The sequence below is a fragment of the Cannabis sativa genome, chromosome 3 (assembly GCF_029168945.1).
Source record: "Cannabis sativa cultivar Pink pepper isolate KNU-18-1 chromosome 3, ASM2916894v1, whole genome shotgun sequence".
Classification (NCBI taxonomy): domain Eukaryota; kingdom Viridiplantae; phylum Streptophyta; class Magnoliopsida; order Rosales; family Cannabaceae; genus Cannabis; species Cannabis sativa.
The window spans coordinates 21,324,163-21,339,792 of NC_083603.1; the positions used below are offsets into that span (position 1 = coordinate 21,324,163).

The following is a 15,630-nucleotide window of genomic DNA, read 5'->3' on the forward strand; positions in this document are numbered from 1 at the left end:
AAGAGTCTGTCCTATGCCCTAAGCAACCATTATACGACGAACGTATGGCCTTCTACAAAGAAAATACACAATAGCAACAGAGGCGTGACAATGGCAATCCTATCACTAGAGCGGTAAATTCAAACAGACTACATGAAGGATTTAAACACTTGCATGCCCAGAAATTTCGAATGCAAACCCAGAAAAGAACAAACAGATAAGTAATAGCATGCCATTCAATAATAAAGCAAAGGATGCAAGAAACTTACGATGAAGTGTTGAACTGGGGGTCCTGCTGCAAGTCGAGTAAAGACAAGAAGGACTCGTAGCAACGAGCGAAGAAGAACTAGGAAAATTGCAAAGTGTTTGAAGGCCTTGTTCTAGGTCTGAGAATTTTCTCTCTAGGAAATTTGAGCAAAGTTGGCAAGAAATGGGAAGTAACCGAAATGAAGAAAAGGTGGTGGCTTTTATAGGCAAAAATGCATGAGGAACAGGCGTCATCACCTACCAATCTAACGGTGAGGGAAGCGTACGATTCAAATGCTCAAAGATCAACGGACCAGATTGATTTACAATAAAAGCGGTGGAAACGCTTGAGTATCCGTCTGACACCATTAATGCGCCGTATCAATCAATGGGCGTGAAACGAATCGACCCCTGCAAAAAGTGAATCGCTGCATTAAAAGCCATCATTAAATACACCCTCACGCGCTCAAAGCTCGTGCCAGGAAACCGAGGAGTCAACCGGAGGCACTTGAACAAGCCTTGTTTCATTTTTCAAATAAACAAGGCTTGGGGGGTAAATGTTGCCCCTAATTTTGCCCAATATACGTGGACCAATCAGACAGAGACACGTGGATCAAGCAATTCACAATATTTGCTAAGTCTTTATGCCATAATGTAACGTCCCGGACGTAGGTCCCGGAGAAGGCACGTGGAACTCAATATGCTCCCGGAAGCTCATATAACGCTAAGGCGTCTCCGGGAGGTGTCAGGTTTCTCCTGAGCAATCAAGTCGCATTAAATGTCGCATGGGAGGAAGCGTGTTGGGACTGCTACACGCAATAAAGTCTGACGGCACAACCTCCAACCAGCAGCGCCACAGTAATGATCATTTAAGTCTAGCGACGACTACACTGTGAAGAGTCACGTCAATCAAAAGGCAATAAGGACATTCCACATAAAAACCCTACAGCACCTAGGGATTTGACCGTGCATTACCCATGGTATATTCATTGGGAATACCAAACTTTATGGATACTTACAGATACACTTGTAAGGACAATTCTAGGGATTACCCCACCAAAAACACTATAAATACCCCCTCAAAGCTCATTAAATGGGATCGAGAATCTTGGGCTGCATATGAGCAAGTAGAGTAAATACTCACCAAGAACATTCTCTGTATTTATAAGGGTGAAATTCTCCCAAGTATAATCTCTGTATTAAATACATCCATAAATAACAAAGACTCGTGGACTAAGGCTCATTAACGCCCCAACCACGTAAAAAATCCTTCTCTCACTTTCTTACAGCTCAATAATTTTATAATATTTTATTAGTTGCCGAAAATCTCGGTCAACAATAATATACTAAATCCTTGACCTTAACTAAAGCTCTAACTCATCGCTTAGCCTCATGTGAAAACAGAGAGCCAAACAATCCAAATCCCTCTTCTAACTTCAAATCAAGTGGAAAGAGAAGGAGAGAACAAGGATTTAAGTGAAGCACTTGAAGAGTTGGAGAAGGTTCTGGTTGGAAAAAAAATAGAATAAGAAGATGAGTAGTAAGATATTGGAAAGTGGGATTTATATAATAATTATTAAATATTAAAAAATAATAAAGAATTAAATTTTTTTTAAAAAAAAAAGAGTAAAGAAGGTGTCACTTTTGTCACATCCCACGTGCAATCAGCTTCTCTAATAAAATAACAAATTTTAAATATTGATGTGGGAAAATCTTATTAAGATACTGGTAAGTAAAAAAAATTAAAAAAAAAAATTGTACAAAAAAGTTTATACTACCGTACAAAAAAAAACACACACAGTAAAAAAGATAAAAAATACTGCCTGAGAATATAAATATAATAAATTAGAAAAAGTTAGGAATATATGTAAACTAGTAAACATTCCGCGCTTCGCGGCGGATATGTAAAATATTTTAATTTATATATAAAAAGGGTAAATACCATTTTGGACCCTCTGTTTTGCAAAAGTTACCAATTGGACCATGTGTTTTGTTAAATGACAAAATGGACCCTGTATTTTCTAAAATAGTACAAATAGGACCCTGAATTGATTTTTTGTCAAAATAAAATTTAATTATAATCCGATCTAAAGTACTATGACAAAACTGTTTACATTTTTTGTATCTGTTCGTATTAAGCATTGTCTTCAAGTTGGTTGTATTAAAAAAAAAGTTGTCAAAAATTAAGCTCAGGGTCCTATTTTTACTATTTTAGAAAATACAGGGTCTATTTTGTCATTTAACAAAACACAAGGTCCAATCTGTAACTTTTACAAAACACAGGGTCCAAAATGGTATTTACCCTATAAAAAATAAATTATGTATTTTAATTAATAATAATTACTTAATAAAATTATATTAAAATTTTAACTTTACTATTAAAAAATTTGTGACATAAATACTTAAAATATTAAATTTATTACTAGTAAATATCGAAATTCGAAAAATAGTAATATAAATATTTATTTATGGTTTAATTTTTATTCTGATGTGTGTTAAGTACTTCTGGGTTCGAATTTTATTGTGTGTTTTTAATGTTTGAGTTTTAGTGTTTTACTGGGGTTCTAATATTTGAGTTTGTGTTTATGAGATCTGTTTTTATTAATTTATTTTTATAGATTTTGAGAACTTGAAATTTGATGTTGTTTCTATTGATTATTGGGCTTGAAAGTTTGATTTTTCATATAGGAATTAAAATTTACCTTTTTCGTTTCATTGATTATAAAATATTAGTAGAAAGTTTATGGAATGAGAATTTTGAATATATGAAAATATAGCATTGAAAAGTAGCATTTGAATCAAGAATTAAAGTTTATTGTTAATCTCCTTACAAAAAAAAAAAAGTTTATTGTTAATCTGTAAAGATAATATGGCTGGAAGAATATAGAAAAATTTATTTTTATTTCATTAAATATATATATATATAATGTTTTTTTTTTTTGAATAATATGAATTTATTTTAATTATTTTTTCTAAAACATCTATTTTTTTTTTAGTGTAGCGTAATGGTATTTTACAATCAATTAATAGCTTATAGCTTAAAGGTCTTGGGTTCGAACCCATGACCTCTCCTTTTTCCCATCCCTCCCTCACCACTAAGCTAGCCTTAGTGGCTAATACTGTATTTACATGTGGCACTTTATTGATTAACTAACAGAACAATAAATTAAGTGTTAAATTTAGAAATTTGAGTATATCAATAGAAACTACAATGATGATATCAACTATATATGATTGAAATATATAAATAATGCATTATGAAAAAATTTGATTCATAATCTCACACATGTTTCTTCTTCTACATAATCTCACGACTTTTTTTTTTGTTTTTTTGTTCAATTCATAATAAATTTTTATAATAAAAAAAACACTTTTCCTATATTCTGCAAAGTAAAAAAAAAAACTTCACACTTATATAGTTATGAATACATATATATAAATAATTGAATAATTATTTAATTTATATTTATTATTATTTATTTTTTTAAAATATAATTAATTTAAAATAGATATTTTTATAAAAAAAATTATTAAAATAATAGTAAAATATTAATTTGTAAATTTATATTTTAATAAAATATTAAAAAAAATGAGATAATTAAGGAGAAAAAAAAATAGTTTTGGAGAGATTTTAAACTGTCACATCACCGTCTTATACTTTTCCTTTATATATATAGATGTATAGATTTAAAGATAATTACATCTAATTAAAATATATACATATATTTTATAAAATTATTTATGTAGAATTAATAATTTTATTCCGAATTATAATACATGTATAAATATTATATTTACTCAAAAATAATTCTATTATGATATAGTATTAATGATTGTTTAATATTATTATTGTTACATTCATATTTTTTTGCGTTTTAATTTTTTTTTCTAGTATATATATACACAAGATATTTAACTAAGAAATCCCTGCAAACGGCAATGCCAATGCCCCGTGCAATTTTGAGAAAAACAAAAATCAAAGGAAAGCATTGCCACAAATTTGATATAACAATACATTAAACACTCTATATACATATGTTCCATTCTCGAGACAAATTAATTGGACATAAAATTTGATACAGAGGCTAAAAATCTTGCAAATCTCATAACATATACAAATTCAAATCCTATATTCGAATAAGAAAAAGAAGCAACACTGGACTTTTTTGTTCATTCATAATCCAAATTCTCATAATACATATAATAAATTTGATTCAGAGGCTAAAAATCTTGTAAATCTCATAACATATACAAATTCAAGTCCTATACTCGAATAAGAAAAAGAAGCAACACTGAACTTTTTTGTTCATTCATAATCCAAATTCTCATAATACATATAATTGATAGAGGGGTGAGAAGAAAAGATGAAAGAGTGAATGATAAAAAATAATTAGATTTTTTTTAAAGCAGAAAAATAATTAGATTTAAGATGATCCTGTCATATATATAAATATTTTAATTTTTTATTTATATTACTATTTAAAAAAAAATATATTCCTATTTTATTTAAAAATATTTACTTATTAATATAATATAATATTATTAATTTAATTTATATTTATTATAATTTATTTTAAATTTTTTTCTTTAATAAAATAATAGTAAAATATCAATTAATAGATTTATGCTTTAATAAAATATTAAAATTGAGAGTTCTTGTCAAAAGAAAAATATTAAAATTAAGAGAATTAAGGAGAGAAGAGAAAGATAGTTTTAAAGTGATTTTAAACCGCCACGTCACCAACTCATACTTCTTATTAAAATTGAGAGTTCTTGTCAAAAGAAAAATATTAAAATTGAGAGAATTAAGGAGAGAAGAGAAAGATAGTTTTAAAGTGATTTTAAACCGCCACGTCACCAACTCATACTTCTTATTAAAATTGAGAGTTCTTGTCAAAAGAAAAACATTAAAATTGAGAGAATTAAGGAGAGAAGAGAAAGATAATTTTAAAGTGATTTTAAACCGCCACGTCACCAACTCATACTTCTCCTTTATATCTATTCTATATAAAGTGTGTCTATATAACTGAATTCTTGGTTTATGAGAAATTCAAGGGTGACTTTTTATTTATATATAATAAAATAATAAAATATTATTTATATATAATAAAATAATAAAATAAAAATAAAAGAAATCCCATTAATATTTGATTACGAAACGATCAGATGAGTTAGTAAAACAAACGAGGATACACTTGATGTGAATATTTACATGAACATAAATATCTAATTTCAAACGGCCAAAAAGATATTTATAAGTATAATAATCTATAATAATATTCTATAGAATATTTATGTATGATATATGTAACTATTAGTCCCAAACTCACAATAAATATTATAGAATATTATACTCTAGATAAAATAAACAAAAATTCACATGTTTGATTGATGTTTATCGATCAGATGGGTTTTCAGAGTGGCCAGAAGGATATTTATCGATCAATTTCTTTATTAGGGATATTTACATGAACATTAACACGATTATTGTATTGTCTTTTTATTGGATTTAATTTCTTTTCTTGATGTTTGATTACTTCTTCCGCAAATCTTTTTACGTGGAAAATAAAAAAAGCATTTCAATTTATGGGTCGAATTATCAAATCTTGAAAACCCAAATAACAATTGGGTTTTTGAATCCCATTAAATCCAAAAAAAAGTGTTGGAAATTATTTTACCAGGATCTTAGATCTACTCACAAGTATGTTTATTAACATCCTAAATAAGAACTTTCTAAAACGATAAATTAAACACATATAAAGTTAAGAAACCTTACATTGGTTGCAGCGGAATAATATGACTCCTTCCGTTCAGATATCTAGCCCTTGATTCCTTTCTGTAGCAGAGCATTATCAATATCTGAACCAGGATCTCTTTCTCTGAATCTTTGATGCTGAAACTCCTTTGCTGATGATCTTTCTTCACGATCTTCCTCACTATGATTGAGGTATCACTTGCTGTGTGTGGGCACTACTCATACACTAAGAATTTCAAAATTCAAGAGGGAAGAGAAAGAAGAAGTGGCAGCTAAAGATAGGGAGAGAGAAAGGCTCAGGTTTTTCTCTGAAGGAAAAATAGAAAATTTAAGTGTAATTTTCCTGAAGCCTTCACTATCTATTTATAGCATTCCACTAGGGTTAGGTTTGAATTATTTGGCATTAAAATAATGAAAATATCAGATTAAATTGCCTACAAAAGTGGCTGGGCCATGCTTAGTGGATTTGGGCCTCACTTTTTTGCAATTTTGCAGTTTTATCTTTTCTGCATCTGATTTTCTCAAAAACGCCAATTTTCTAATTCAACCATTTAAATGCCAATTCTAACTATTTAATAACTATAAATAATTATTAAATAATATTGTCATTTATCATATTTATTAATTGAACCATACAAAGTATCATAATTAACAAATATGCCCCTATAAACTCTTTCTTTACAATTTCGCCCTTACTTAGTGAAAAAATCACAAATAGACATAGTCTAATTTGAGAATTATAATTGATTAATCAAAACCAATTACATGAGTCTTACAAGCAATATTATCTCAACTAGTGGGGGGACCATGGGTCTATATAACCGAGCTTCCAATAAGTAGATCAAGAATTTAACACTAAAATTCACTAACTTATTAATTCTTCGTTGAATCCACGAATAGAACTTAGAATTGCACTCTCAGTATATAGAATGCTCTATATGTTCCACCATATAGACACATCATTAGTTATCCATTGTTATAATCCTAATTTGATCAATGATCCTCTATATGAATGATCTACAAAGTAAAGGGATTAAATTACCGCAACACCCTACTATGTATTTTATCCTTAAAACACGTGACCCCGTATAAATGATATTTCAGCTTATGTGAAATGAGATCTCCACCATTTATTTTCGTTTGGTCAAGCTCGAAGGAGATCATCCTTTGCTTACTATTCGCCAGATAGAAGCTATAGATTCCATGTTTATGCTAGCGCTCCCACTCAATTGCACTACCGTGTTCCCAAAATGTACGTATCACCCTGACCTAAAAGTAGGCTTAACTAACAAATCAAAGAACACGAATAGCCTTTCAAGATTGAGCCTAATCATAACAGGATTAAGATCATTTGATCTAGGATCAACTAGGCGATATTGACTTGAATAGATATTACGGTAAGTTTAATAAATCTAAGTCAAAGTTCAATATCGGTCCCTTCCGATGCATACTCCATGCATCCAACCTGAGCTTTACTTTAACCAATGCTCTGGAAAGAACATAGCACTTCTCCAAATGCAAGTAAACTCTGTTGTAGATTATCATATCAGTAAAACCCTATGTCTGATAAATCTAGGAAACTTTATTCACATAGTCATGTTTACTTTCCAATGTGTTGACGGCACAATAAACAGGATCAAGTATGTGAAAAGGGTTTCAGATGAATTTATACATTATGTACATATAATCATGAAATAAATCATGTGAACCATGCAACATTAAATGTTATTTCTGATCTATATTTATAAGTAAATCTGATTATATTGAAATGAGTTTTATTTAGGGCATAAAACCCAACAAAAATAAGATTGGATTTTCGCTGTTGTACATTTACTATATCAATACGATTGAGTTTTTGCTATTGTAATGTATTGATTTTTCTATTACAATTTGGACATTCTTATTCTAATTTATATTAGAGCTAGCTGAGAATATCTCATCAACCCAAAACCCATTTATATCTCATCTCTTCTCTCTTCTTTTCCATCCCAATATATATAACAGAATCATATATCTTCTAATTTTTTTTGTTGGCCGTTACACCACTTCTATTCTTCTCTAGATTTTTCTCTCTGCTTATTCTCCCAGTAATGTTAATATTCATCACTTTAATATCATATTTTTTTTTTATCATTTTTTTTTGAATAAAGATAAATATGAAATTTTAATGTTAATATTCATCGCTTCTTCATTTGTTTCTTGTAAGAAGAATATATCTTCATCATGCATCTCTCTAGCAGTAAGTGATATTTATCTTTATTCAAAAGTAAAACTCTATACTATATTTAATCATATAGAGTTTTTTTTTTTTTTTTTATCTAACCGTTTCATGTAAGTATGGATTTTCTGAATTATTATTATTAAATTTAATGTCTGCAATTACTTTATTACACCATCTTTTTTTACTTGTGTAGATTGGATTCTTACAATTTAAACATATATTTTCTACATTAGCATAATGACACATGGTAAGATGACATACACAAAATACCTAAAACTTAAAAATGTGTTTTGTTTAAGAGAAACTAATACATATGAAATTAATGTTCATAATTTAATTTTACAAGATCGTGACAGAGAACCTTCAAAGAGGATTCCATATAAAGATTTTCCAATCGAAAAAAAAGAAAGAAATATGTAAAAAATAAAGAGAGATATGCTAAACAAAAAGCATTGAAGATCAATCCGATTAGTGTAAGTAGTAATCCCAATCATATTGATCTTCACACATATATTGTCGAGAATACGGCAACGTCAAGTCAACAACATCCAATTTTTCTTTCTGACTATGAAAGTATTGTTGAAGAAGATATTCTTCAACAATCATCAAAAAGACTGCGAAATGATACTACTCACACCACCATTAATGAAGATGAATCTTCTTGTGGAGATAATGTTTCTTCCAATGTCGATTGTGAAACTAATTTATTTGTAAATTCATCATCTTCGGGCAATGTCAATTTCAATCAGATTTGCGTTTGACCCATATTTTTTTTTTCAAAACTTTGCTACTTCCTTCACGCGATGAAACTCCATATGATTATTTTGGATGTTGTTTTGATTAATATTAATATATATAATCAGAACCCAAATGAATTTGCTGTGGGACCAACCTACAATAAAAGAATAACAAGACCTCGTAGGGGTAAGGGACACTTTCAATTTATAATTAAAATCAATATGTTATGTGAGTTGGAATTTGATACCTAATTATTTTTTTACAATAAAAAAGGTCTCCATCTTCATTCCTCAACTCAATTTCGTCAATTGCTAAAAGAGGTGCCATCTGAAGCATTTTCTCTACCATCCGTCCCTTGATGCAAACATTGCAAAGCAAAGCGTTTCATTTATGAAACAACAGGCTTTTGTTGTGCTGATGGAAAAATTTATCTCGCAACAATCGATGTGTCGAATGAACTTTATGAATTGTTTACTTCCAGTAGCAAAGAATCTACACATTTTCGAACATACATTCAAACTTACAACAATAAATTTGCTTTTACATCAATGGGAGTTACTTACGACAAATCGATGTGTCGAAGGAATAAAGGAATATATACTTTCCGAAGCCAAGGGCAAATCTATCACACAATCAATAATTTACTACCACATGATGGACGTCCCTCTAATCTGCAACTATATTTTTACGACACTGAGAATGAATTGGAGAACCGACTTAATGATTCAAAATGCAGACTTGATCCATCTGTTACAACTCAACTTATGAATATCCTTCGAATCAATCCGTATTCTATATTCTTTCGCTCACTTGGAGATTTGCCAGATTTGGAAACACAAATAATTTAAGCAAGAGAAGATGCTGAGCTAGATCAGCGTGTATTCAATGCTCCTACATCATCACAACATAATTGGAACATTAATTTTTAGTTTATTTTTGGATTAACTTAAGAACATATTTAAATCATCAAGCTTTCTTAAACACTAATATATTGCATTCGGTATTCACTTTTAATTGACAACATTATAAACTATAATATTTAGATACACATAATAATAATCTCACCTAATAACTAATAATATTTTTTTTTAAATTTTTAATCGTATCATTTTCAAATAACACTAAAAAAAACTTACCATAAAATTTAGTATATGACACCTAACTTTTTACTAGTAGATATATAAATATAGATTTTCCTAGTCTTATCGAGGCAAGGGCCATGAGGTTTGAATTGATTGTGGAAAAAAGGAAGTGTCGTGACGCAGAGTAGAGTTTTGATTTGGTTTTGTTGCGGAATATTAACGTAGGGAGGCACGCATTTCCATAAGTCTCCCATTCTTGGGGCGTCCTCACCTCACCAAAGCAAGCCGCCCAATAACAAAAGCAACCCAAGGGACCCCATTTTCCATTTCATTCAGCTCTGACCTCTCTCTCAACCCTCTCCTTCATTGGACGACTTTTTCTTCTTCTCCGCTCTGACCGCCATTCCTCATTAGCCATGGCGATGTTCACCATCTCACGCCGATTATCAACTGGATCAACGACGGCGGTTGGAGTTTTACGTTTTGCTACCTCTTCCAGATTCTACTCTACCGCGTTTAGAGAAGAAAGAGACACTTTTGGGCCCATCCTTGTTCCCTCAGACAAGTTTCGGCTTCTGCTCTAATGAAAATCAATATATCAATCATTCAATCAATCTCAGGTTTCGCCGAACGAGAAATGTTAATTGTTATCTTTGTGTCTATTTTTCAGGTTGTGGGGTGCTCAAACTCAAAGATCGTTGCAGAATTTTGATATTGGTGGAGAGCGTGAGCGTATGCCCGAACCCATTGTTCGTGCTTTCGGAACCCTTAAGAAATGTGCTGCCAAGGTTTGTTTTTTTATTCTTTTACTGGTTACTACCCATTTGGAGTTTTGGTGTAAATTTAACAAACTTCAATCTTGATTGTGATTTTGTTGAAGCTTTGCCTTTTTGCCTACTACGTGTTTGTTATATCTACTAAATGGAATTTTTAAAGTAATGGGCTATAAAATTATTGTGTTGCAGGTTAACATGGAATATGGTCTTGATCCATCTATTGGGAAAGCCATTATGCAGGCTGCCCAAGAAGTAGCCGAAGGAAAGCTAAATGATCATTTTCCACTTGTTGTGTGGCAGACTGGCAGTGGCACTCAAAGTAACATGAATGCCAATGAGGTCAATGCTAATTCATGTTTTCCTATCTTATTTGTTCTAATGGTCTCTTCTTCATTTATTTATTTATGTTGTTTATGGCAGCCTTTTTTTAAAATTCATTTTGATTGGTGCTATGCCAGGTGATTGCAAACAGAGCAGCTGAAATACTTGGCCATAAGCGTGGTGGCAAGTTTGTCCACCCAAATGACCATGTTAATAGATCTCAATCTTCTAATGACACATTCCCTACTGTAAGCTTTTTCTTTTTTTCTACAGTGACCTTGCCCTTTGTTCTATCTGTTATGTGATGACTTGGACATTGAAGCGATAGTATCCCATTTTCTAGGTAATTGATTGGTCAGTTTCTTGATGCCTTTTTAATAAATGAGTGATTACTTTCCCAGGTCATGCACATTGCAGCTGCAATGGAGATTCATTCAAGAGTATTACCCAATTTGAAAACCTTGCATTCTTCTTTACATTCAAAGGTTTGGCATATGTTGTTTTCATTTAAAGCAAACTGACATATTTTTGTGCATTTGAATACTCCTAATTTCCACTAATGATTTCACCAGTCTGTTGAGTTCAAAGATATATGTAAAATTGGGCGTACTCATACCCAAGATGCAACTCCTTTAACTCTTGGGCAAGAGTTCAGTGGCTATACTACACAAGTAAGATATCTTTTTTCCTTTTGATTTGTTTTTATACTCATAATCTTGTCCTCGGAGTGTCTACTGATATCTCTAGTTTTTTAATGTAGGTGAAATACGGGATTGATAGAGTCTTGTGCACTCTTCCTCGCATGTATCAGGTTAGCCTTCTGTAGTTAGTTGTTCATTTTTTTCATTTTAGTTTCAGTTATAAGTAATTGCTTGTTCTTTGAGCAGCTTGCACAAGGTGGTACTGCTGTAGGAACAGGGTTGAACACAAAAAAGGGGTAAGTGAAACATTTGGATTCTAACATAGTGATTTTACTTGAGCTTAAAATTAGATTAGAAAGTGAGTTTTATTTTCATAAACTTTGGAAATGAAAATATATGTCAGCATTTCTCTTGAGTTTTGACTAATTTATAAGTTTGTCTGTATGTTACTTTGCCTAGTTTGATGATGTTCACATTTCTGGATGTTGTGCAGGTTTGATGTGAAAATAGCAGCTGCTGTTGCTGCGGAAACAGGCTTGCCATTTGTCACTGCAGAGAACAAGTTTGAAGCTTTGGTCAGTATCCATTAATAATGTATTTTGTTTATTTATTTACATGTAGAAGTAAGAAATACTTCACATGGTTGAAGTTTTCCTTTGATCAAATTTGTTGTATTCTAAACTATTTTGTTTTTAACTAGGCTGCTCATGATGCTTTTGTTGAGGCTAGTGGCGCCCTCAACACAATTGCAACGTCTCTAATGAAAATTGCTAATGACATACGCCTGTTAGGAAGGTTGTTTTTTGATACCTGCACTTGCTTATATTTGTTTTTCCCCTTCTTCCTGTTCACATTTAAAGATTTTTAAGCTGCTTTGCTGTGCAGTGGTCCGAGATGCGGTCTGGGTGAGCTCATTCTTCCTGAAAATGAGCCTGGCAGCAGTATCATGCCTGTAATCTTCTTTCTTTCCCTTTGATGCTGTAGCTAGATAGTCTAAACTGATTAGGTTATTTTAAGAATCTATTATACCATTAAATTTGTCAATTTGACTGGGCATGCTTTTGTTCAGGGGAAGGTCAATCCTACTCAGTGCGAAGCTATCACGATGGTCTGTGCTCAGGTAATTAAATTGTGTTTGAGTCTGGTCCATTAAAATGATTAAACAATAAAAGAGCCATCAGTGAGCAGTTACTAACTATGATTCAAACAATTGCTAAATGTTATTGTAAACTAGCAAGAAGTATCAAGCTTCATTTGATATTATAGACCATACCAGTTTAACACTATCAGTATCATTTTGTACTCTATCCTTTGTGTTACAGATTATGGGTAACCATGTGGCCATAACAGTAGGTGGATCAAATGGTCACTTTGAACTTAATGTGTACAAGCCCATGATTGCTACTGGTCTCCTACATGTAAGTTCTGCTTTAGATTCCAAATTTTTACTTTATCAAGTGAACCTTATCACCTTATCTTTTTTTTCACATTCTTTTAGAATTCAGGATATTGAATTAGTTGATTATAATTTCCCATGCCTGTCTTTAAAAGTTGTTTCACAGCTTCCCGTCTCTTGCATTCTTGCCTGAACTGGCTTTTTCCTCTTATTGCTTTTCCCTTAGTCATTGAGATTGCTTGGGGATGCATCTGCTTCTTTTGAAAAGAACTGTATTAGAGGAATTCAAGCTAATAAGGAGAGAATTGCGAAATTACTTCATGAGGTCAGTTGATTGGATTCTGTTAATGATACACTACACTGCTTGTGTTATGCTTATGCTATATTTTAACTCCCAAATAGCTAATGAATTATGCTGTTTGCTATATTCTCAGTCATTGATGCTCGTTACATCATTGAACCCTGTAAGTTCTCTGACCACTATTCCCTTTACAATAACATTTACATTTGATTTGTTATACCTTGTTTATTTCCTAACACATTTTTTTCTGCCTTCCCTACAGAAAATCGGTTATGACAATGCTGCTGCTGTTGCCAAAACGGCCCACAAAGAGGGAACTACTTTAAAGGTGATGATTTGTGAAACTTATTAAATTTTAAGGGCTTTGCATGTGCAACTTTGAATGGATAACTAAAACTTACTACTACACAATTTTGTAGGAAGCTGCACTAAAACTTGGCGTACTATCCATTGAGGAATTTGATAATCTTGTGGTGCCAGAGAAGATGATTGGCCCCTCGGATTGACAAGGCTTATAGCTGAGGCTAATAATTATCAAATTTTCTAATTTCTGATAGATTTTTCTCCATGTGTTAGACAAGGAGATTAGAACCCAAAAAGTAGTGTTATTCTTGTTGTTCTTGAAGGTTTTCACCATAATGTTAATAAAGGAAAAGCCTCCTACAATTTTTTGCTGAACAATGTATTGGGGATATAGTTAATTTACAATAAATTCATTTTTGGGAAATTTATACAAATTATCATTTTTGGTAAAAATTTGTTCAATTTTTTTTTTTTTATGTATATTTTTATAGTATTCTATATAAATAACATGAAAATAAAAAAAAAAAATCATATATATAAAAGTAATAAGAAAATATCTACAATTTTAAAATAATAAAAAACCAACAACTAATTAACAAAGTATAACATATGAAAACATTAAAAGGATGTATTTTCTGTAAATAAAATATAAAAATATTTGCACAAAATTGTATTTTTATAATTTTTTTTTTGTTGTTGTTTTTGTATATTTCTAAAATAATCACTTCATTTTAATGGTTTCATTATATTTATATAAATGTATTATTTTTCAGGGGAATTACTCCATATACTATTTTTTTAATTTTTTTTTTCAAATTTACAGTTTGGGTTTCTGAAGTGGTTGCAGCGCTAGTTGTAATAGGGGTTTCTATACGATTTTTTGTTGCAATTTAGGTTGCAGCGCTAGTTGCAATAGGAGTTTCTATGTAGAATTTCATAAAAATACAAAAAAAATTGTTTTGAAGTGTAAAAATGAAAAAACCCCTATTTTTTATCTCTTAGAATGGAATTTCTGCCATGTATATCGGCATGGTAGCCTCTGGCTATTTCTACCATCTTTAAAATAGTCATTCTTGAACTGGTTTTGATTGCTCGATTTAAGAACAGTTGCGATGTTCAGAATGATATCGACAATACTGTGGCAGGCAATGAAAGACCTTCGAAATGTGCTGAAATCTAGCTGAAAACCACCAGAGCTTAAATAGAAAAGCTTGTAACAAATTCTGTTTCCAGACATTAAAAGGTCGTTTGGTTGTGTTTCTGGTTTTTAGTTTCTAGAATTAATTGAGAATAGAAAACAGTTTTTGTTTCATTTTTAAAATTTAATGGTAATTGGCTAATATTTTCTAAAGACTGTTTTTAGATTTTTTTTTACTAAAAAAAATACTTCAATTTCCACAACACACCACGACACAAACCCAACCCCACCCACCCTACCTCGGCATGGACCCTGGATGTCGATTCTAGACACGGACCCCTGACGCAGACTTGGCCCCAGATCTCGAGCCCGTACCCGGACTTGGACCAAATCCCGAACTCAAGACCCAAACATCAAACTTCAGACCTTGGACTCGTCCCCAAATTAAGAGCCTAGACCCGACCTCGAACCCGAACTAGGCGCCGAACTTGGACCTAAACTTGGGGCCAGATTAGCCCCGAACCCAGAATCGGACCTGGCCTTAGACCCGGACTCAAACTTGACCTTAGACCCAGACTCGAACATGTTAGGTCATTTTTTGGAAATTTAGTTGTCAAAATATTATTTCATTTATTTGTGAATTAAAGGGTATTTTCTTGTGTTAATTTTGTGGCTATGGTTGCCTCTTTTTCTTCTAGGATAAGTTTTATTTTATATTTGTTATCTTTGGTTT

General features: G+C 31.4%; 1 protein-coding gene across 1 annotated transcript; it reads left to right on the forward strand.

Annotated features, from left to right (window-relative positions):
• Nucleotides 1-10,153: 10,153 nt before the first annotated feature.
• On the forward strand, nucleotides 10,154-14,193 carry LOC115709946 (fumarate hydratase 1, mitochondrial). The gene is made up of 17 exons (XM_030638217.2): nucleotides 10,154-10,586; nucleotides 10,692-10,809; nucleotides 10,987-11,136; nucleotides 11,256-11,366; nucleotides 11,520-11,603; nucleotides 11,691-11,789; nucleotides 11,879-11,929; nucleotides 12,006-12,055; nucleotides 12,253-12,334; nucleotides 12,460-12,554; nucleotides 12,645-12,711; nucleotides 12,829-12,879; nucleotides 13,082-13,177; nucleotides 13,382-13,480; nucleotides 13,590-13,619; nucleotides 13,719-13,784; nucleotides 13,876-14,193. The coding sequence occupies exons 1-17, from the start codon at nucleotides 10,438-10,440 to the stop codon at nucleotides 13,960-13,962; spliced, it is 1,485 nt and encodes a 494-aa protein (XP_030494077.1). The 5' UTR covers nucleotides 10,154-10,437; the 3' UTR covers nucleotides 13,963-14,193.
• Nucleotides 14,194-15,630: the final 1,437 nt, after the last annotated feature.